At 37.6% G+C, this 23,782-nt stretch overlaps 1 protein-coding gene across 1 annotated transcript in view; it reads right to left on the bottom strand.

Moving 5' to 3' along the window:
• FRK (fyn related Src family tyrosine kinase) overlaps nucleotides 1–23,782 on the bottom strand; it is a 47,947-nt gene extending 24,165 nt beyond the window's left edge. The window contains exons 1-2 of the mRNA XM_056487412.1: nucleotides 22,584–23,782; nucleotides 1,429–1,550 (exon numbers count right to left, since the gene is read on the bottom strand). Coding sequence (XP_056343387.1) covers nucleotides 1,429–1,550; nucleotides 22,584–23,032 — 571 coding nt within the window. The 5' untranslated portion in view covers nucleotides 23,033–23,782. The remainder of the gene's footprint in view (nucleotides 1–1,428; nucleotides 1,551–22,583) is intronic.

Raw genomic sequence — 23,782 nt, forward strand, 5'->3', positions numbered from 1 at the left:
TACAGGCTTGTCTTTCCTTCCCTACATAACATCACCATGTCATCAGTTTAGCCCAGCCTTGGATGAAATCAGTTCACTGATGAACAACACTTGAAGGAAGCTGAAACAACAGCAATAAATTGGCACATGTAGAGAAAGCATTTTGAGAGGTCTGTAGCTGTAATACAGTCCCAGGATCCTCTCTAAAGGTAGTTTCCCTTTAAGCATTTCATGGCAACTTCCTTGAGGGCAAGCTGAAAACTGTGGAGTAAACTCTCCCAGCACTGTAAATTTATTTACACATTTATTTCAATAAACTTCCCCATATTCCACATTTCTTTGTCTTGGCAACACTAAGTCAAATTACCACAAGACATTGCAGGTACATACACTTTAGTTATAACTGGGAAAGTTAAACCAAGAATGTGACAAAATTTCCTTAAGCTGTATTTCTGTGTAGTATTCAGAAGGTGAATGACTCATAATCATCCAGGCAAAAGAGGAGTCGAAAGAATTTGGTTACAGACAAGGTGCCTCTCATTTTACTAACATAATTCTGCACATGACTACTCATAGTTTATTCACAAACATAAAAAGCCTTTCCTGGCTCTGGAATTAATATAGGTAGAGCACATTAGGAAGTTTGTGTGTATAGCCCTGTTGTCTCAAGGACAACACCATACTGCTGACTCACAGCTGTATGACAAGTTTGATGGGAAATGTTCATGGACAACAACCAATGAACAATCACATTTATTATCTAAAATGGCAAATATCTAGAGCATAAAAAATATGATGTACTTAGATGAGAATAAAATTATTAACAAATAAGTGTCCTAATTTGATAATCATTCAGATTCAAATAAAGGACTTAAATAAATTTCAAATTGCACCATCATCATCAATCTAATTTTTTCCTGAAGTTTACAGTGAACTTTTCAATGAAACATCATTGATTCAAAAGTACAGCTTTGAAGACCTTCCTATGATTTTATCTCTAAAAACAAATAAATATAAATATAAGTGTGAGTTCTAACAGAAATCTCCTTTCCTTAAATTTCAGATAGCTGTCAACATGCTTTTTTTTTTAATTTTTGTTTTGTTTACTAATCAGAACTCTAGTGTACAATTGTAATGTAATTTTTAATGCTTTAATCATGAAAATACTATAGGTATTAAGGCAGCTAGAACACTGGAAGTACTAAGCATAAATAGGTTAATTTCTGTTCTGAGTATATTGTTGAACAAAATCTATAAAATATAAACTCAAATTTTTTCACCAAGTTTTCTTTATATGTCTCCTGGGAAAAAAAAATATTAACTTCATGAACATTATTATGATCTTAATTTAATTTTCATGCCCTCAGTTTATTGTTCTCAAAGATGAAAAAGCCCAGATCACCTGACAAATTTTTAAAACATTGCTTCAGATGAAAAACTAGAATATACCTGAGAGGGAGTATTCGCCTTTTCGACTTTCGCTGTCTCGGATTAGGAAGGCTCCTTCCTGGTTTTCAGGGTACAACAGTTGTCTCTCGGCATCTGCTCGTTTGATTGGGCCAAAGAACCATCTGAACAAATAAAAAACATTAATTTTACCACTCAGTGAAACACACCAGGAAGAGAGTTTAGCTTCTATAAACATGCTGCATATTTACTAAGAGATAATCTGCGTTATGTTAATTAAATGTCAATAGTATGGGGCGGTGGGGGAAGCCAACAAGAACTACAGAACAAATTTATTGCTACAAAACATCACTTACATATTTGAGTGAAATCTGCTTCTTTTTTTTTTTTTCTGATGAAAAGTCTTACTGCTATCAAGGCAACAAGCATTCAGAAGTGACAGGCTGGTCTTGTCCCAGAAGAAAATCACCAAGAAAAGTTGCCAATGCTACAAGGGCAGAAAGTGCTGCCAAGACCGTTGGTGCCACTTGAACTGTGTAGAGGTGCAGCTATGTGCTAACAACACCTTAAAAATCAAAAGATCTCTGAAACTGCAGAAGGGCTCTCAGATTCCAAGGTGTAAATCACCCTGCTTCCCCATTCCACTGCCACGTCAATACCTCAAGTGAGTTACTGGCAGTTTTTCAGCTTTGCTGCTCTTTGACAAACAAAATCATCGTATCTCTCAAGTCACTACAAACATCTCAGCACCTTTTTTCTGTGAAAATCTACTCTGATCTATGGCTTTTTAAATATTTTTCCTCACTAAACCCTATAGTTCACAAAGGCTTGTTCAAGCAAAAATTTTAATTTGCTCCTCTGAAGATAAGATTTAGCTCTCTTGCTGCTTTGTGCTGAGTTTAAATTAAAGAGCAAAAAGACAGAGATGAGTCAGCATTTTCAGCTGGGGTGGTGTTCAGCTTCCTTCCAGCAAATATGCAAACCTCTTTCCAAGATTAGCTCCACCTCTTATTTGAACCAAATGATGATAAATAGGTATCAGAAAGATGCCATAAGCTCATAGAAGAATTCCTTTTAAATTGATAATAGCTAAAACTATTATACAAACTTCAAATAAAAATCAGTGCACCACAAGTTGCCTACTTGATTTGTCAGTTACTAGTGAGAAGCACAGAATCATCAACGAAAAATTTTAGTATCTGCAAGGCTTGCAGTCATCAAGAGGAATGGAGGAAATAAATGAGAATACTGGGTGATACCCTAGCTGATCAAGCATGAGGACTGATAAATGGGTTTGTATTAACAAAGAGGAAATAAAAAGAGGCAAATATAGACAGCACTAACCCACGTTGAATATGCTTTATTAACAAAAGGAAATTAAAGACAGATTTTCCAGACCATATTTCTGTCTGCTGAGTTGAAGATGATTTGGTCTTGATACATATTTGGCAAGCAAAGTAATCTCACTAGAAAGCTGGAATGTGTTAGTGGCAATTTTAATTAGTTAAATGTGTTCATTAATTCAATTAATTAATTTAATTAATTCATTCATTAGACTGTAGAAAACTAAGTAATCAATAAATGTTCAAATCCTTGACTAAGGTCCTTGTCAAAGAAAGGAGAGTATAAGTTCAACTGCATTCAAGTCCCAACTGTATTTAAAGTCCCAATTCTAAAATCTGAATCAGAATCTTTCTGAAATGTCTAAATATTACTTCTCTGAGAATAACATCTGAAAACTAACAAACTATATGAGTAAAAAAAAAAAATCCCCTTGAAGTATTAGATATCACTTAATGGTGTTCAAAGCAAGTGATCCTCATTAGAGTATATAAGAAGGGGTGTTTAATTTTTGTCTCCTTTCCTCTGGGGTTACGAAGATAGCATCTTTCAAAAGAATTTAATTTTGTACCAAACCCAAAGTGTTTCCAATGTATTGTTGGCAAGACTGGATTTATGGTCAGGATAGTCAGAACACAGTCTTTATGTGACACAGCATTTGATTATACACTACTAATAAGTCAAATTTCTAATGCTGAAAACTTGAGCAGTAATACAACTTATGCAACTAGAGGAAACTGTTGGTTCATTTTGGAAATATAAACTAATATACTATTTCTATGTGTATGTAAAACCATTTCTACAATATAAACCATGATTTGGGAAAATAATATGCACATAAGTGCATAACATTTAGGCATAAGTATCTGCTTCTTTGATTTCTACATTTTAACATTCTACATTTTAACTTTTACACTTATTTTTATTAGACTGGAAAATCTTCACTTAAATCGATATGAAATTGCCACTAAAGGTTATAAAGAGAATATATAATATGTAGGTTCTGACTCCAGATAAGCCTAGCAGTTAAAAAGATCCTAACTTGCAAAACAAGATAATTAGAGCAACAATATTAGAGGAGGTAAGTGTAACCGAAGCAATTATTATGGAGGGTGAAAAGTGGACACATATTGTGTATTACCTCATTTGCCTGACTTTATATGATCTGATTAAAATGTTTCAGAAAAATACAGGGAAAATTACTTTTAATAGCACTTGAATATTTGATTCTTAGTTCAAAGCCATTGGGTTTGCAATAATAATTATAGAGTACCAAAAGTAATACTGAATGTGAACAAAAACCACTTAACTTCAAAGCAAATAATTTAATTTGTTGTTCCTTTTTTTTTTTTTTTTACTAAAGCACATCTGAATTTAAAGTACTATTTTCAGTGTAATGGAAGTTTAAATTCCTTGGATAAAGCATGAAGAGCTTATTTCAATTTCTAGCAATTGAACTTGTGCTTCAAAAGCTTAAATATTTTACTTCATCCAAAAGTGTGTATCTTAGAGGGAAAAGCACTCTAAAAAGTAATAATGAATCAAAGTAATTGCTCACCACAAGATATTGCTCTGCAGGATAGGAAGGTCAGACCAAAGCAACACCCAATCCTTAGTAAATCTATTCATGTTTTATAGCTCAAAGACAGATGAAAGTTTTAAAACAGAACACTTGGAAAACAAGAACTGAACATGAAGCACTATCCATTGAGCAAGTTAAGTAACTTCTCTGACTTCAGTGCAGTGTATTGGCACCAGTCAGTCCAGGAGAAGTTTGAATTAGCAATTCTTACACAGTATCAATCTGAACTTCAGCTCACAGCCAGGTCACTTTGGGTCATGACTGTCGGTGCTGGATCAGTAGATTACCAGGTACAAATGAGTGCATTCAGAATGGGGCACAGTTTTCCATTTCTAGCAGAAGCTGTGTGGCTAGCACAGCAATAGTGCTCTTCTGTCAGCAAGACCCAGGAACAGGCTTTCTTGGCCAACACTGCATACAACCCCCCCCAACTCCCTTTTAAGTGTAGGATGTCACATCTGTTTTTTGGGGATTTTTTTCTAGCAGCTTCCTCTGAATCCTTGTTGCACCATCATTCACAGCTATTGGGAATACATTCATTAAAAATCCCAGAGTACTTCCAGGTCATTTTGGCCACCTCATACAGGATGACTTTGGAGACAGAAAATTTGACCTTCATATAGGTCCATAACAAACATAGTCCTCATTTGTTTTAGATGATGCTCAGTACTGGAATATCAGTGAGATTTGTTGTGGTTATTGAGAGCCTAGTAATCACATCTGTTTTGGCCATCAGTTCCACTAGCATGTTTATCATCACCATATCACATCATGGATCATAGCAGGTTTTGTCATGGCATGCTCCTTGACTGTGACAGTATCACTGCTGAGACCTCTGATGAGCTTCCTCCAGCAAAGGAAATCATCTAGCTGAATGCTGGTGGTTATGCTTGTAGGGCAATTTCTTTTAAGAAACAGAGATCACGACACCTTACACTCACTCCTTCCTACCTATTCAGCCCAGTTTGAGTTGAAATAGTCATGAGTTCAAGGGAAGTTGGTAGTGCTACCTAGCTCCATCACTGCCTTTCTGAGAAGCTTTCTGTCTTCCATGGTGCAAAACACTGCCGATCTCCCTCTAAATGCCAAAATCTTTTTTACCTGGCTTTGCTTTCTGTCCCCCTGTGCTTTGCTAGATAAAAATCGGCTAAAATAAAAGTAGTCACTCCTACTTCTGCACTTCTTATAGCAGGAAGATATGGCAGGAACTTTCAAGCTAGAAGGTAGAAGAGAGGAAGAGTAACATGGGTCAAGAGCTAAATCAAAGAAAAATGTGGAGGCAGAGTTCTCCAATGGTATATCACTGGCAACATTTCCAGTGCCTGATAACATGCCTAGAAATGGACAAAAGCCCCAGTGGAAAAACCAAATCAACAAATATCCCCATAACATAAAGGAAGAGTATGCAAATTAGCTTTCTTCCCTCCCACTAATGCAAAATCCTCTTCTGATAGATCTGTTCAAGGCACTCATCTGAGATAGAGTCTGAAGATTTTACAGATCTCAGCTAATCTGGGAACTGTGGGCTTTTTCTGTCCTGAAATTAACTCTATCTAACACTCAGAACTAACCCTCTCCGTTAAAAAAGGATTCCCAGCCATGCTCTCAGGGAAATTTTTTTTTGTCAGTCTGCCATTCCTTGGATACCCCTTTCACAGACCCCACACCTCCCTACAATCAACCTCCCTTTTTTTTCTCTCCTAAATCTCTAACATGCTAAATCCTGACTCTAACACAAAGTGTGTGCTGAGCCTTATCCAAAGTACCCCACTCATGGGCCAGACAAAATATTTCTTTGGACATGTCACTCCTTGGGCAGCTCCTTCACAACTATATTCCAACAGAAACTCCATGATTAAGGACTCTGTGAGCATCCCCCTTTGGGACATGGGTAAGATGCTCACTACAAAGCTAAACACCAACCCTGAAATAACATCTGCAATCTTTAGGTTTCTTGGAAATCTCGGTAGATTCCTCAGTGCTCTTTTGTTATTCTCACTGAAAACCAGTAGAGAAAATGACGTGGAGTTTTTTCACCCATTTCCTTTAAGGCTCACCAGTTTCCCACTTTTATCTTCTACCATTATTTAGATTTAATATGTACAGGAGAAAAGTCAGAATTAACTCCACAATGTCGTATACGAAGTCGCTGAATTTCCTTTAATAAGTAGTTGTAACTGGGATATGGGAGGATTATATCAATTGTTCATTCAAGTTTCAGGACACTGGAGATAAGATTAGGCTAAAAGCAGAGGTCTGTGACATACTGTTAATTTTGTTAATGTTCACTTAAAAGAAAAAAGTCCTCAGGGCTGAGTCAGCAGTAAGGTACAACCACATACAGAAGCTGTGATCATTACAGGCATGAAGAGGGAGGAAAGGGGACCAAAATGCTGAAAAAATAGCATGAAGAAATAACAGAATGAATAATAGCAAATCAGTCACATAACATTTATTTCAAAAATTACTGAAAATGTTATAATGAACAGCATAATCCTATCCTGGATCAGCACTTTGTGGCACAAGGGCATCTTGAATCTCACTTTCCATAAGTGCTACAACTGGGATTTAGTTTCTCATGTTAGGATAAGTCTCATGAGGCTGCTAAATGTCAGCAGCTGAGAGGGTTTGTTGAGATTCCAGCAGTTCTCAACCAGAAGTCTCCATTAGAGAACAAATGGTGCTGACAAAAAGGTTATCTGGCCCTCCAGAAGATTAACTCAAGTGTGTTGACTGTGTCTGTAGTACTAGGCTGAGGAGAATATGTTCCTTTGACTGAGAAAAGCAAAGAATTACTGCAATTAAAGCAAAATTCTTGGGTGAGGACAAAAAAAAAACCCTAGATACTATCTATACCAAAACCACATATATCCCAGTTTCTTCTGGAATGAGGAAAGCTTGTGTAAGAGCTAAAAACAAATACAGAAAAGCTCCAACAGCATAAAAAGTTTACATTTTAAATGCCTCAAAATCTATTGTCATAGAAATCTGTAATTGCACTCTCAAGTACTTCACAGTTAGGAGATGACAATATTAATATTACTTTCATGGCATCCACTCAGCCATTTTCAGAAGATCCTCTGTGATACTATCTTTAATTACATGGTCATATCCAGTGCTCCCTACAGTGTTAATATGAATGCTGCTCACTGAATTGTTGCCCTCTATTTTATTTTGTCACTGCATAGATAGAGTTCATTTTTCACTGTTTTAAACAATTTACATTGTTTAGCCTCTGCTCTCAGTGCCAGTTACAAAATTACATGAACAGCTTCTTTCCTAGTAGCCTCTATTACAGTGTTCATGACTGTAATATCCAAATGCATTACAAACATTCATTAAATTCTTTTTGTTGCACTTTTCCTTGTAATATATTTCTGTGGTGGAGAAACAGCCCAGAAAAGGACTAAAGCAATAATAAAACACTATGAGGCAATATGAAAACACTATGAGTATTTTCTACTAATTTTGGATGTTCAACTTGAAAAGTCCAGGATCCACCTTACAGGAAATTTAATGTTCTGCAGTATGTAGTGGTTTATTTGGACAGCAATAGGTGCTAACTTCTGTGCCACAGAAGACAAGGAGAGATGCATGGAAAGCTAGAGAAACAGAGAGATCCTCCAGGGTCTTATTCAATTACTTTCATCATATGACCACCCTGTGATCACTGCCCTTACTCAGCACATGGAAACCTGAACAGGCTTGTGTACACCACTCTTCACTGCTGTCATCCATGCAGGACAAAGAGGGATGCTGAACCAGCTTTTAATCCATGCCAGGTCTGCAGTCTGCTGTGGATAAAGAAAAGTGCAGAAACAGGGCCAGAAACTTACCAAGGGAGCCGCTAGTAAGTCCTCTCTATGCTGACAGGGAGGCTCCAAGCACTTTTGGGTTTTCCCAAAATATCAAAAATAGAGAATGCAACTGTCAAGTTTTAATGAATATGTTCAATTACTACATATAAAATCTAATTGTATTTTCAAAGCCTTGGTTATTTTGAAGCAAAGTATTCTTAGATAGCAAAAAAGCACACACTTTTGGTGCAGCAATCTTTCCTAGTAAACATCAAGCCCTTTCTCCAACATACATGAACAAAAGATTTCTTTTCTTGTTCTGAGTCATGTTTTTTTACTTTCAGGCAGAGAAAGAGGCAGGTTGTACTTCCCCTGTGCCTGGTATCAATCCCAGGAAATTCACAGCCAATCAGGTAAAGTCTGGAAAAACTAAAAGCAACTAAACAAGTTCTTCTGATGAAAATACTAGGTTGTTTTAATTATAAGACTAATGAAGTAATATCATTGCTTCAAGAGCTGATTTTCAAAAAATTAGGAAATATCACTGCCTGGATGAAAGCCTTCAAGATAACATAATTAAGAAAAAAATGTTCTTTGCAAATGATGAGGTGTGTGCATGAAGGAGAGAGTGGGAGATAAGCACTGGCTGCTTCAATTTTTCCCTGTACAGTATACAGTGGACCTTATGACAGTTTCCAGGGGGGAAAAAAGCCAAACCAACCAACCAACCAACCAAAAAAAAAAAAAAAAAAAAAAAAAAACAAAAAAAAACCACAACAAAGCAATAACAAAACAACAACAAAACCAACCAAAAAAACCTCCAAAACATATGACATAAAACCACCAAAAATCAGAAAAAAATCTTTACTCTGGCTAAACCATGAAGATGAACACTTGCCAGCAAGATTTCTTTCAAGAGCATTTTCAAAAACACAAACATTCCCATAAATGGCATAAGAATCTACACAGTGAAAAGTCAAGGATTTCTCTACGGCTTGCAGACTTTAATTGGGTAGAATCCAGAAAACCAAAGACTGGGTTTCAGGCAGAGCCTTTCCTCCTTACTCCTTTCTACAGGCACACCTGGGATCATTTTTAATTGTCTGTCTCTCACTGTCATTTATTATCAGATACTGAAAGGTACATGGAAGGACAAAATTTAAGAGGAAGGAATTTAAATCTATTGGTAAAGGAAGTCATAGGACATTGAAGGAGGAAGGGAGAAAATTGGGCAGTAAAAATTCAAAGCTGAGAGGACCATAGAATATTAGCAAGTGGATGGAATGAGAGAAGTCAGAGTTAGTAAGCAATTATGAGAAAAGAAAAAAGACAAAGCTGAGGACTGCATTTAGTGCCCAAGGGCTATAGACTGCTGCTGAGCTGCTGCACTGCTCAGCAAGTGCTGGTTTTCATCTTACCCTCCTCCCACAGGGAGCCTGGCCTATGGCAGCCATTTCAGTCCTACTTGGGAAAACAATTCTACAGAATATCTCTTGAAACAATTTCACAGAATAACTCTCACTGTGAGGGTTTCTCTATACAGATCTTTTCTCTGTCGCTTTCTTAGTTCATCACAGCACTCATTTTTGTACTACCAAAAGAATACTTTAACATTAGTTTTCAGCACTCATATTTATTGCCTAGAAGTCATTGCTGTAAACCTCATTGACCAAAGTACTATCAGCAAAAAGTGAGCAGTTATAAACATTCATGTAACAATACCCTTCTCTGTCTACATAAGTAAATCATTTCTTAGCAGACTGCAGAGAGTACCTGACTTGGAATTGAAATAAAAAACATTTAAACTGTTTATCTATAGTGACTCAGCACAGTTCTGACTACTTATTTACCACATTTAGAATCTAATTCCCTCCAAGTGAATCCAGAAATTCAGGTTTTCAGGAACAGTTATGTCACTTATCACACTGAACCTTTGGCAACTATGATGAATTTGCTTCATACGGAAATAATTGAGTCATGTATATTGCTCAGAGCCCTGCTGTTGAATAACTTATCACAGGCTAAAATGAAGACAATCCTGTGTGCATTGTGTGTGGGACTTGGAGATTCTGAGTCTTTCCACAGTGGGTGGAATAAGTTTGGTTTTCTTTCCACAGAGAAACACATAGAACATGTGAATAGATGTGTATAAAATAGTTGTGTTTTAAAAAAGGCTCATTTCTACACTATGCAGGCAGCAAATATATATCAAAGCAACAGAGCAACACTAGTTTATGTTTTTAAAAGTCTGTCTGTATGTTTGAAAGTGACTGTCTGTAGCAACATGCTCTAAGTTTTGCTGAATTTTCCACACTTTGAGATCAACATTGTGATTTTTCTTTGAATAACCATTACAGTGAGAAATACAGTTTTGGAAAATAACAGATCCCATTTTGCTCTTGGCTTTTGGATAATGTTTTCCTAGTCTTCTTGTCAGCAGATATAGCTGACTGGTTGGTGTTTTTCCAGAAACACTAAATTTAGGTTAGACTTGAGAGAGTTTTATTGGTGAGATGGCAGAATGTAAGAGGAGATATGAGAAGAGGCATAGAAGCAAAAAGGGAAAGAGAATTAAATTATACTTTGGGAAAGTACTCAATTTGAATAATTTTAAATTTAAAGGGTTTAATGTTTATGTTTTCAAATGGAAGTTCCAACACAATACAACCCTTTTCCAAAATTTTTTTCAGAAGTGATTACATTATTTGAACACAAGATAAAAACAAACAATACTCTTCACATTATTTCAGGGCATATTTTGATTTCATACAAAGCTAAAATGAAGGACTCTTGAGAAACCTCTCTGCTTCTTTCTTCCAGGAGAAAGGAGAAATTTTTCCTTTCTCTCATCCCATACTTATTTGTTAATGAATATATGCACTAGAACACAAGATTAGGCATTACTTTTGCTACCATTTTTTTTGTAGCAAGGTGGGATTTTGCAGGCATTGCCAGAAAATAAGTCTTTATACTTCTATGCTGAAGGAGCAGATTCACCACACTTTCATTGTGTAGTGTCTTTAAAAACAGATGATTTCAATTTACTAATCACTGACAAGTGGACTGTAACATTAAAGAGCAGCTTACTCCACACCATCTCAATGGCTGCAAATTTAACACTCCCACCTACCCTGACAGACTGGCCTTATGTGTATCTGGAACCCAAAAGGAATGCCAGGTTCCGCTAACAAATCACTGGGGCAGAGATGAAGAAAGAGCAGGAGAGTACTTTGTCATGTGAAGAGGGCAACAGAAGTGTTAAAAAGGACTCTGAACCCCTGAAGTCTGTTTTGGTCCAAGAAATATATTTGTTTTGTGTTAAATCATTGTTTTCAGCATAATAAATAATGATCTGTGCCCTAAATAAAGGACTCTAAATAAAGGGCCTTAAAGAGCCTGTCAGGGCTTCACAGGCTTTTACAGTAAAGTAACTGTATGGGATGTTTAGATAAGGGAAAATTCAACAGTGAGTAAGTTGGCTTAAGCCCACCACAATGGCAGGCATTTCCTCTTCCAGTCTAAAACAAATTTACTGTCTTGTAAACATAAACATCAAGACTACTTGTGCATTAGGCGAAAAATCTGTGACACATGGTGTGCAAACCTTCCCCATCCTGTCACCTGATTGTGTTGTAAGGGATTACAAATAATACTGCATTCATTTCTCAGTAGTTGATAAAGGCAGCTGACCATGCTGCAGAAGTGGAAATTGATTTGCTCTGAGTCTGCTGCAGGATGACAAACCATTGCACCTTTGGGTACTCTTGCTCTCAGTAATGACTGGAAATGAGTCTTTCTCCTGTAGAAATAATATTACTAGGCCAAGTGCATGAGCTGTGTAATTTAGCATAGCTCACCCAATACTGGGTTCACTGTGCAATAGGAACTAAATCACAATCTGATAGGATTAATTTGTGGAAATATCCATAAATTAATCTCATTTTGTGCTGCTTTGCTATTGGATAATTAATTTTAACATTTGTATTAATTCTCCACAATATTAGTCATCTGCATGCTGTATTATTTAATCTGCTCTGAAGTTCTTCTATATGAGAAAACCAACAGCAGGTGAAAGTGATATCATACTGCTTTTTGTGATGTTTTAGTTACAGAAGTTCCATTTAGAGATTAAAGTCAATTGTCAACATTTGTTCTTTGTTGGATTTTGCACCTGAATAAGGCTTCCAATGCATTTAAAGCTTCTTCTCAAAAAACAACTTGCATTTGAAATCAGTGAAAGGCTACCACTCTCTTTAACATCCTTAGCTTTAGGATTTGGGGTGTGAAATACAGCCATATAATCACTGCTTTTAAAAACTCCCAAACTTAAAATACATTCTTGAGACCCTATTTCTGCTGCATAGAGTCTTTTAAATAGCATTGTAAAAATCTTGCATCAATGTTAGTAGTACCTGTATACATTTGTACTTCTATACTGATATACTGTAAAAGTAGCAATAACTCTGCTGTTCATAACCAAGGAACAAAGTGGAAATCTTGAGGTTGCCTTAATGTTAACATGGTACAGAGAACACAAATAACATGAATTGATTTAACACCATGGGAAACTCAAATAGACAAGAAAATTTTCAATCATACATTCACTTAAACCATTACAGCTTCCAGAAGCACTCAATTGATTTTCTTGAGAAAATCATTCCAGAGAAATTATTTTCTATTCTCACAGAGAAACTCAGGACAGATATAATACAGAAAATCTAAGAAGCAAAAATCCCCCATGCCTGCCCAAGACACTGGTGGCAGAGCAGCTATCCTCATCCATTTCGTGCAGAGCTCTCTCTTGGACATTCACTTGGGTTCACACCTCAGACTATTGCAGCAGTCTGGTGGACTTGTGTCCTCTGCCAGGTCAGTTTTCAGTGGAGGACAACCAGGATACTCTGTCCCCAGAGGGACACATAAAAAAACTGCGCAGTCTGGCATCCTCAGGTGACTCTAAGCCAAGGAACAGAATGGTCCTTCCATGGGGGCACAAATTTCTTTTAAAAAGGATCTCCCAGCTTTCAGATGAAATTTCTCAGGGTGACAGATGGGAAGAGTGACACAATATTATCAGACCAAGATCCTCACACAGATTTCTTTTGTAAGAGATCACCATGTAATACTTATGTAACAGTCATAAAAAGTTTCTGGGTGATTTTTCAAGAATTTTAGCTCTGTAATAAGAAAAAGACTTCACTTCCTTTTTTCTTTCCTTGCACATATTCAGAAAACCAATAATTATCTTTTTATTTGAATCAAGTTGTTATTCTGGAATAACATCCTGAACCCCCAGGTTTACATCCTTATCAGCTGCATAGTCTGAGTTTGCCTGCCATTTCCTGATAGCTCATCAGCTGGTGTGACTGAGTTTATCTCTGGTTATTGTTTTTGTTAACATTAACTTGTCGGATTTGGTGTCTGTGTGTTTGTTTCTCCCCTTTTCCTTGTTGGCAAGGTCCAGATAATCCTGAAGTGTTCCCACACTCCAGATACCCTTTTCTGTCAGTGCAACTGAGCAGCTCCTCCTCATCACCACCACCCTCCTTGGGTGCCCCTCAGGTTTATCTGTCTGTTCTTGGGTATGGCTCCCTTCATTACACACCCTTAGAGCAGCAAAGATTCCTCCCATATTCCCCTACAGAGACTTCCACTAACTGTAAAGATCAGTAACTCCCAAAGGAAAACTGGGGTTGGTGAGTTCTCAACCTTTCTGAAATTCATGGTACATATTCATTCCCACATGTGAGTCTTAGATTTCTTTTTTTTCTCTCTTCTGCAGTGTGGTTTTAAAAGTTGTGCTGCAACATTTTTTATGCTATAAATACAGGAAAAAGATTGTTAATTAAGCTAGAAATATATCTAATTTAGTGAGTGAAATCTAAGGAAAAATTCTTTCTGACATTACTGCAGACAAATTTATAATGTAAAATATTATAGAGTACTCTGCACAGAAATAGTGGAATATCAATCCTTTATGGAGCTATCATTTATCACTTAAGTCACTGCTTTGTTTTTTTCAGCTTTTATTGATTACGATAAGTGTACTAGCATTAAAAAAAATATGTATTTCTATGTGGTGTAAGTGATAGAAAAAAGGGAATATTTTTTCATGATCAATATTTGTTTGATCTTCTGAAAAGCTATTTCCAGATGATTTCTAGACCTGCCTGGAGAACCAAAAACTGCAAAGATGTAAATTTCTATTCTAATTTCTTATAACACTCATGGTTTTCTTTACACAGATATGAGTTGAAAACCTGAATGTCAACATTTAAGAAAATTTTGATGAAGGATCAACTTCTTATGTAAAGAACTTTAATCTCTTATTTTTGAAGTTTTAACACAAGAAGGGCCTTCAAATATATCCTACAATCCTATAGTATTTTTTAGATAACTGGAAATGGACTTTTCCTCTTACATAGTGTAATAAATATGTAATACTATTTTGTCTTTTTTCTTAAATATCATCCAATAAATTATATTCTTTCTCTGCTATGCATGCCTGGCTTGAAAAAGAACAAACTATTTTACTACAGAAATGCATCTGATTCTGATGAATCATATTTTCTCTACTAACCTCTTTTAAAATTAAAGTCCTGGTAAATTTTGTGTCATCGAAACTACGCCACTGGAAGACTGCTCAGTATCTAAATTTTTGCAATGTGCTGTAGCCTCATGTTGGAACATAATGTCTGTAGGTTAATAACAGGACATATCCTGGGTTTAGCATCACATCTTTGGTAGGGAGCAAAATTATTTGACTGATAAATCTGTGAGGGTAAAGTGATTGACTCATGCAGCCTGGGTTGACTTAGAGGCACTAGTGTAGATGGGGCAGATAGGTGAGATCTGTAAAGGACCAGTCCCTTAATGTCACCATTTCCTTTTGTGCCTATTTATTTTCAGCATGTCTTTTTTTTATATATATATCACTCATGACTATGCAATCAACAATCTAGAAAAAAAAAAAAAAAAGCCAAACACTTGTTTAGAAATATAAAAGTTTCTGCAGAGATGACAGGGGATTTTGTGGGGTTGTTTTTTGTCCTTATAGCCTCTTTGCCCACCGACAGAAATAAAGAATTGTGCAGTGTCAACACCCATGGTTTTGTTAAGCAGACTTGACAATAAGTCCGTAATTAGACATGGCAGTGATGTACCCTTGACTTTGCTTATACAACAGTTCCAGCCCGTGGTGAAGTACAAAGGTAAGAGACCAAAGAAAGTAGATGGGCTTGTGCACTTTTCACAAAATCCTTTCTGAAAGCAATGGGACTAGAGGGAGCCATTGGCTTGACCTTGTAGGATATCTCTTATGTTTTTATGTCTTAATCTCTTCAGTGCAGATAGAACCTTACACAAAGAAAGTCTTCTATAACCAACAGTGCTTTTTACATGTGACAAAATAGTTCTTCACAGAGATACCTGACCTAGTTTGTTTAAAAGGAGCCCAGCTTTGGGACTTCTTAGCCCAGCTGAACTCTTGGTTACTATTTCTCAGTTCTAAACCTGCTCAGAGATCACTCAGCTCTGCACAGCTCTGTATTGTCCCGGGCAGAGAGCCATCAAAGACAGCTATTGAGGAAACATTGTACAATACCTGGAGAATGTTTTTGCAACAACATTACTCAAACACAGCTAATCTATGCAAGCATACACAATGCTTATTCCTACTGAGTCGGGAAAAACCCACTAAACAGGACTATTGAGTTGCTAGGACAAGCATTTGGCCTTTTTGGTTTGTTCTGTTTATTCTCTAAAAGGCACTGTAAAGGCCACCAAGCCTTAGGGAAAGCTAACTGGCTGGGTTTGCAGGATGTGTTTTAAGGACTTTTTTTTTGGTGTTCACGTGATTCATTGCCATATTCTTCGTAATAGGGTAATGAAAACTAGCAGCTAATGATTATAATATATAGTACTCACACTAATTTTGAATAAAGACAAGGTAGGATAAAACTTCCAAATTTCTCAGAATTAGAATAGACAAAGTCACATATATTTATGAAGTCAAATCGCCAGAAAATAGGTGACCTTAATAAGACAAGTTTTCATGAACTGCTCATCTACAATGTCACAACTCCTTCCACTTTTCTGAGCAGAGGCACATTTTCTGGACATGAATATGCACATGGATATATAAATAGTTTTGGCACTTGAAAATATTTGTCATTTTACAGTTGGGTAAATAATTTCCTTTTGTGTTCAATATAGTCTTTGAATATTTAAGAAATAAGTAGAAATTAAGTCAAAGTTTGACATGTGCTTGAAAACAGCACTGGAATGCTTAACCAACATTAAAGAAGTTAAATTATTAATTTAATGGTCTTTTTGCAATATTTCATTGTTTAAATTTGAGAAAGCCACTCCCAAGTCAAAAACATCAAAAACATGACTTAGCTTTGCAATACAGACCTCATCTCACAGGGCTGTATTGCAGGATCTTTAAAATAGCAGTCTTATAAACTTTCTGTATGTTGTGTGTGCGTACACATGTATGCACATACCAAAAAAACCCCATAGATAAAGTATATCAATTTGAAGAAAATATGGAATTTCACATATAGGCTTTTCAATGTTTTATACTAAATACAGATTTTGGTGATAGAGACCTTTTCTACCAAAAAAGAAAAAAAAATAATGACTTTTGTACTTAGCAGGTTCCAAGAATGTGAGAATAACTTACTAGTACTTTGTGTACTAGTAACTACATGACTTTGTGTAGTCATGTAAGCAACGAACAATTTTTACAAGTTCATTTCAGTACAAGGGTTAGTGGTGACTCTGGTGTGTCCTCAGGAATCTGTACTGTGACAGAGTAAGGAACTATGAGAGCAAGAGAGAGCACACAGAAGACACAGTGGATTACATTCAGTTTTCTACGGTATTCAGTAGAATCAGAAGCTTCACTTTCAAAAAAGCCTCTAGACATTTTGACTGTAAATACGCTTTGAAAAATGACCCACATGATCCAATGAAACCCCAAAAGCCTCACTTTGCAGGAAGTCTAAAACAAGTCAGCAAAGTGAAAGCTTCCTTGTTCACATATAGTAACTGAGATTCAGTCAATGTATGAAATAGTTAAAGCTGAGCCAGGTAACAGAAGGTGAAGGAATTATGGAAATTGACAAAAATAATCTACAAGACACTTCTGCTTTCAGAAGGTTGTTTAAAAAGTTCACTGTGGAATTGACTGGTGAGGTTTCATTGATTAGGTCTGGGGCTCAGATTCCACCTACGTAAGATATAAAAGACAAGAAATGTTTTTGAAACTGACAAAAGTTAAAAGTAATTGCTATGATCTTCTCTGACCTAATCCACTAGGAATTTGTACAGATCTGCTTCCCTCAGCACAGCTGTCTTGTGTCAACAATGCTGGCATGAGGACATGGAATGAATGATGGCCAATGGCATCTGGCTTGTATCAGCAGTAGTGTGGCCAGCAGGACCAGGGCAGTGATGGTCCCTCTGCACTCAGCAGTGGTGAGCTCTGTGCTCAGTTTTGGACTCTCTCATTACAGGAAGGACACTGAGGTACAGAGCATGTCCAGAAAAGGGCAATGGAGGTGGGGAAGAGTCTGGAGCACAAAGAGGAGGAGCAGCTGAGGGAGCTGAGGTTGTTGAGAAAAAAGAGCTCAGGGGTGATCTCATTGCTCTCTGCAACTACTGGAAGGAGGTTGTTGTGAGGTGAGGGTCAGTCTCTTCCACGTAACAAGTGACAGGAAGACAGAAAAAGTTGTGCCAAAGAAGAGGTTTGGTTATTTTAAAAAAATTTCTTCATGAAAAGGATTGTCAAACACTGCAACAAGCTTCCTGGGGAACTGGTGGACTCCCCATGCCTGAAGTGTTCAAAAGCCATGTGGATGTGGCTCTTGGGGCCAGTGGCAAACACACTGGCGCTGGGTTAATGGTTGGACTTGATTATCTTAGAGGTCTTTTTCAACCTCTGTGATTCTATTATTTTATGACTGTAACTTGTCTTTCAATAAATAGCCAACAGGTCCATCAGAATGGCAGGCAAAGGCCCCCCTCTAAGTAAAATCTCTTTCCTCTATCCAAACCAGAATTCACATAACTTCAGCAGTGAGATGTTTTCTTTTATTTTTGCTTCATTAAAATTAACTGTAGAGCTGGGCTATATTTTTCATCCAGAACAATTTGCACTATGTCATTTTCTTGTTTAGTTTAAACAACTGGCAGTAATAGAACAAGAGCAGGTGAACATGTTACTATGGTTCCTGTTTGTAGTGCAGAATAACAGACACAGAAGAAGAGCACAGAGACAGGAAGGTCACACTTTTTGCCAAGATCTATCTTTTAATTCAGATTTTGGTATTTGTCAAGTTTTTCTTTCTCATCATCCTTTGTTGGATGTGCAAATTAAATTATGTGATTCTATCTCTGATAATGTTTTTTGTTTTCCTTTTTCTAAGTGTTATATGTTTAAACACTGAAAGAAGAGCATTCCAAATTCATGGGATGCAGCAGATACAACCTCATGCAAACTAGAAATGAATTAAAATTAGAAATGAAAAATCTGTCTGGCTCTTGGTTTTGACTGCTACCTGTGATGCAGAGAGAAGAAAAGCACCAAGTGCTCTTACAGTGGCTAATTTATCATTAGCATAGTTTGTGTCTGCTTTTGGTGGGATATTATTTCAAATAATGTTTTTATGGTACCAGATTTATTTCCTTATGATGAGAAAGTTCACTGTGTGACTATGGTTTGCCAGATCAATGCTTCCAATCCCCAGCTGCCTTGTCCCACCTATCCCAGGTGGGGCCAGGAGAACACACCTGTCTCCAGAGATAGCAAACACAATTCCTTTACAATCTCTCCATCTGGCAGGTTGTTTTTGGAGCAAGAAGTACTGCAGGTGCTAGAAGAGCTTAGCAATGAGATGCTTTACTGGTAAATATAAAAATGAAGGGCCTTGTTTTCTCAGTCTGTCCAAAACAGACTTCATTGTAGCAGGTGTGCACTTCTTGGATGGATTTCATCTTCTGCAGCACATGTTTCGGCTGAAATGTTGCAGCTGACAGAACTCAAGCCATGGATTTACCATTTTTTTCCCTTTTCACACAGATTGTTACTAATTTCATCCAAGTCATCCACCTACAAAGAGATTACTCAAGCCAAAGGAAGGAAGCAAAATTATTTTTTTCTTAACAAGAAGTCATGAGCAAATAAGAAGTGTTTGACTTTTGATATAATATAGTTCTATTACATAATACAAATATATTAGCAAAATATAATACAAAAATGCCCCCTTTAATTGTAGCATCCAACTTCTACCCATAACCTTTGGTCTGAGAAGAGCAACACAGTAAAGCAAACTCATTCTTTCTCAGTTCTGATAGCCAAGGATATATGAAAATTGCCTTTGTTAAGAATAGTGCTAATTTTTTTGTTTTCCCCAGATGAGACATTGCAAGTTCTTTCTGCCCTTTCCCCCAGACATTGATCCACCTTATCAGCTCTACCTCAGTCATATGCCACAGTCAGAGACATCCAGGAAGAAAAATTGTTATTGAAAGAAGTTTCTCACTTTCCTTGCTTTACTTCATTCTCTTTCTTACCAAGGAAAAGCAAAAAAAAAAAGCATGCCTTTCCCCTTGATAAAAATTCACAGACACTTCAGCAAGGTGACAAACTGGTCTGCTGCACTTGCTGAGAGCAAGCAATGACCCAGCATTATTCTCTGCCAGAACTGACAACACAGCTCCAGATGGACTATGTGATCTCTAATTGTCCCCATAATAAAGACCATGTCAATAAGTTGATAAAACAGGACCAGATATATTTGCTTGTTAATACTCTTGAAGGTCACAGGCAAAACTGAAATGATAAGCAAAAGAAATTTGACTACTCTACAAGCAGCTCTCAAGCATCTATTGGCTAAACTTACAGAGTGGCCCTGTCATCTCACTAGATGCCTTCCATGCCCCTGTATTCCTTCCTTTCAGTGACTCTATGGAGTAGCCATGCATGCATATGAATGCAATTTTTTAAATAGTTTCTACACAAACATGCTGAAATCAGATGCTAAAGAATGTGATCAGTCTGGTTTTGTTCCCAAGTTCCCTAAGAGTCACACCATAATTAATTAAGTCTGTTTCTCAGAACAGAATAGCCAGTGTTTCCTTGCTTGTAAGATGGAGATGCAATCCAGAAACTCTACAGATGTACAGAAGATGGTTGGTGTGATAAAATGTGCATTCAGTTAAGTCAAAGACTGCTGGTCAACTGTGCCTGGAAAATACTGCAAGCATAAAAAACCACACTGCAAATATATGGTGAATGTGCATTTTGGCAGGTGAACACGAGATTGTGAGTCTGCCATGCAGGATGCAAGGGTGCACGTCTATATCATGGCTATGAAAAATTGGCCAACACTAAAGGGAATTAAAACCTAAATAGAGAGATGAGAGAAGATAAACTTAGGTTGGGGTAGACAGAACAATTTAATCTTTGAATTTTAATTAAAAAGGGGATTCTTGGAGAAAATTGTAGCAAGGGATCTTCCGATTCGATACAAGGCAATAAAAATCCTCACCGTGAAGATGAACAGCTCAACTGGAAATGCTCAACAAAGCAAAGAGATCTAGCCTTATTTTGGCCATGTTTGGGTTGGGATGACTCTTCAAATGTCCTGCAGAGGTCCTTTCTAACCTCAATTAGTCTATTGTTATATATGTATGGGCTGACAGCAGACAAGCTTATATATATATGAAGATCCATATAAAGCCAAGTAACTTAGAAAGAAATCTCAGAAAAGACAACATGTTTAAGCCACATTAATCTTGCTGTGAAATAAAAAGCTCATTTTGGAGAAATTACTTCATCTGAGAACTGGAAAAACACTCAGTTTTTTCCTCTCCAATGTTCTAACAATCTATGGAGAAAAATGTTTTCTTGTACCTTAGTCTTTACTATAAAGGGAGAAAGGTATATTAAAAAAGTAAAACAACAATAAAATTGATTCAGTCGCAAGTAAAAAACCAAAGGTTACACAACAATACACTTTGGCAAAATTTACTTTGTATTTGAAGTTCTAGATATAGAAAGATAAGGACATTAGGAGCTGAGATGTTGTATAACTGAGAAAAATTATTTTCAAAGTATTAACAGCATGAAGAAATCTGATGACTTCTAAGAAAACTAGCTCTTGAAAGAGAGCAAAGGCCAAGCTGAGCTAAATTAGAGTCTACCACCATTTATCTAGTGATTCAGAAAATGCCTTCCCTGCAGATTAATTTCTCCAGTTGGAAGAATTTTTTTTTTTTTTTAACATGACCATTGAAAATGTTGTCTGCCTGAATACAGTAATAGAAACAGCTGGTGACACTCTGGAAATTAAGGTCTTCAGGTTAGAGATTAATCTTAGAGTTGCCCTAAAATGTCTGTAGCAAAAATCCTACAGCTGATAAAAGACTGGCATAATCATATCTGAGCCAATTTTCCTAGCCTGTGGCAGTACAGTGGGCAGATCAGGTCAAAGATGATGTTTCAGGTCCAAATGAGATTTCACTGAAAGGCTACATCACCATCCCTCTAAAGTCAACATTCTTTCTGAGACTAATAATGAATGTCACTTATGGCATTTCTTCACACAGTGATAATTTTTGCCAAAACATACCTCTGGAACCACAGTCAGACCTATTTCAGCAAATATTGCCTCTGACTTCAACTCACAGAAGTAACTCTGCAGCCCAGGCTGATTCAGACCTTATTCATCATCACTAGGGAGTCAAGTAAGTGATTCTATGTGAGTCCTGATCTATTTCAGAATATTTAATAAGATCTGGCATGCTTTGAAGGGGCAGAAGATGGGATGGATAATTAAACTCCATGAAAGTTTAACAATTTCATCTGCACTCTGTTGTTATATACACTTTTGCCCTTTGCAGTACTTGCTACAGTTAATTTTGCCCTGAGAGCTGAGACTTGTCTCCAGAGAAGATGCACATAGCCTAGAAGAAACCATTAGGAGCTTATCTGTTATGGACTCACCCATCATTTGGAAGAAGATGAAAAGGTGTAAAGATAGCTTGTTTTAACTGATTAACTCTGGCAACTTTGCAGGCTAAGCTGAACACTACTCAGAGCAGCAGCCTGCCCTATATTTCTACTCTCTGGGTATCACCTGACATACGCTTACTCTTATACAAATAAAAATAATGAGCCATCACAGCAGTAACCAACTGATTTTAAACAACTGATTAGTGTGTATCAGAGAAGGAAATCATTTAAAACAAAATAAAACCCCTCCACACTCTGCCTCTGGTAATTTATTTTCCTGTCACCACGGTGTCTTTTCCTTGTACATGCCAACTAGTGCTGCCTCCTCTAGGACCAACTGGAGGCTGAGTGTGGCAGGGTCCTACCCAGCAAGAGAAAAGGCGGTGGGCTCCTGTCCCAAAGCCATTTAACACCACAGAAAAGAGTCTCATTCCACATGACGTGGGTTACTCACGGCTCAGCTTCGATGCTCTGGTCGGCAGCGATGTAGTTGGCAGGGATGTAGCCCGCCAGCTTGCGGCCAGGACAGACTGACCCCTCCGGCAGGAGGAGCTTGGCGTACCACCAGCCCTCATGGGATGCACTCAGCACTTCCAGCTTCTCCCCTGCTCGGAAGCTCAAGTCATCCTCAGTGCGAGCCTCGTAGTCGAACAGTGCCACAAAGCTGCAAATGTTTGCCAGATCCTGGCCAGGCAGCGGAGGTAAAGGTTTCTCTTTTATCTTGCTCTCTAAGTCCTTCTGTCCCGCTAAGTCCTTCTGTTCTGCTTGGAGGTCAGATTTTACCGCAGCGAGGTTGGCAAAGACCTGGCCTCCTTTGTCTTCCTGCTCACCATTTCTCCCAAAGAACAAGCAGGGAAGGTAACGCTCCAGCCAGGGACAGTGCTTCCGGAAGAAATTTCCCATCCTGGTTCTTTGTTGCTTCCTCTGCTTCTGCTTTTTTTTGCTTTTCCTGGTTGAAAGACCCTTAGACCAATTTTTGCACCATCCACATCTTAACTTTTTGTGGATTTCTTCTTCCCCTTCTCCTTTGGCACAAAATGAAACAACTCTTGGCCCAGCTGGAAGCTCCTTTCTGGGTCCCACGGAGAGCTCATTACAGACGGCTCCCAGTTAGGGAGTGAAACCTGAGCATTCAAATGCCAGCACACTTATGGAGGGAATTTTTCACTTCCTCTTCACAACAGGAAAACAACACAACAGCCGTGCTGGGCTGAGCTCTGAGAACAACAGCAAAGTGTGGAGACTCTTCTGTTACAGCAAAACAATAAAGCCAGAACATGTAAATAAGAGAGGCTTTTCAATTCCTTCTGCTCAGGATGGGTGTTTTCTTATCTCAGATGTGGTCTGGTCATATGATCAGCGGTGAATGTCTGTCTTGGCAATGATTAACCAAACTGACCTGCCTGCTTCCTCAGCAGTCTGACGTGGATAGCTTGAATGAATATTTCTTTTTGTTTCCTGGTTTCGATTCACAGTGGGAAGCCTTTGCTCGCCTGAGTCTGGCAGACGCCCTCACCAGGAGTGCACCTGTGGCTCCTGCCCTCACTCACACCTGGGCACATTCCCTGCCAAGAACCCGCCCCTCAAACCAACCCTCTGGCTTTTTTTATTTTTATTATTTTATTCAGCTGGGATGGGCACTTTTTACAAGGA

The sequence above is a fragment of the Oenanthe melanoleuca genome, chromosome 3 (assembly GCF_029582105.1).
Source record: "Oenanthe melanoleuca isolate GR-GAL-2019-014 chromosome 3, OMel1.0, whole genome shotgun sequence".
Lineage (NCBI taxonomy): Eukaryota > Metazoa > Chordata > Aves > Passeriformes > Muscicapidae > Oenanthe > Oenanthe melanoleuca.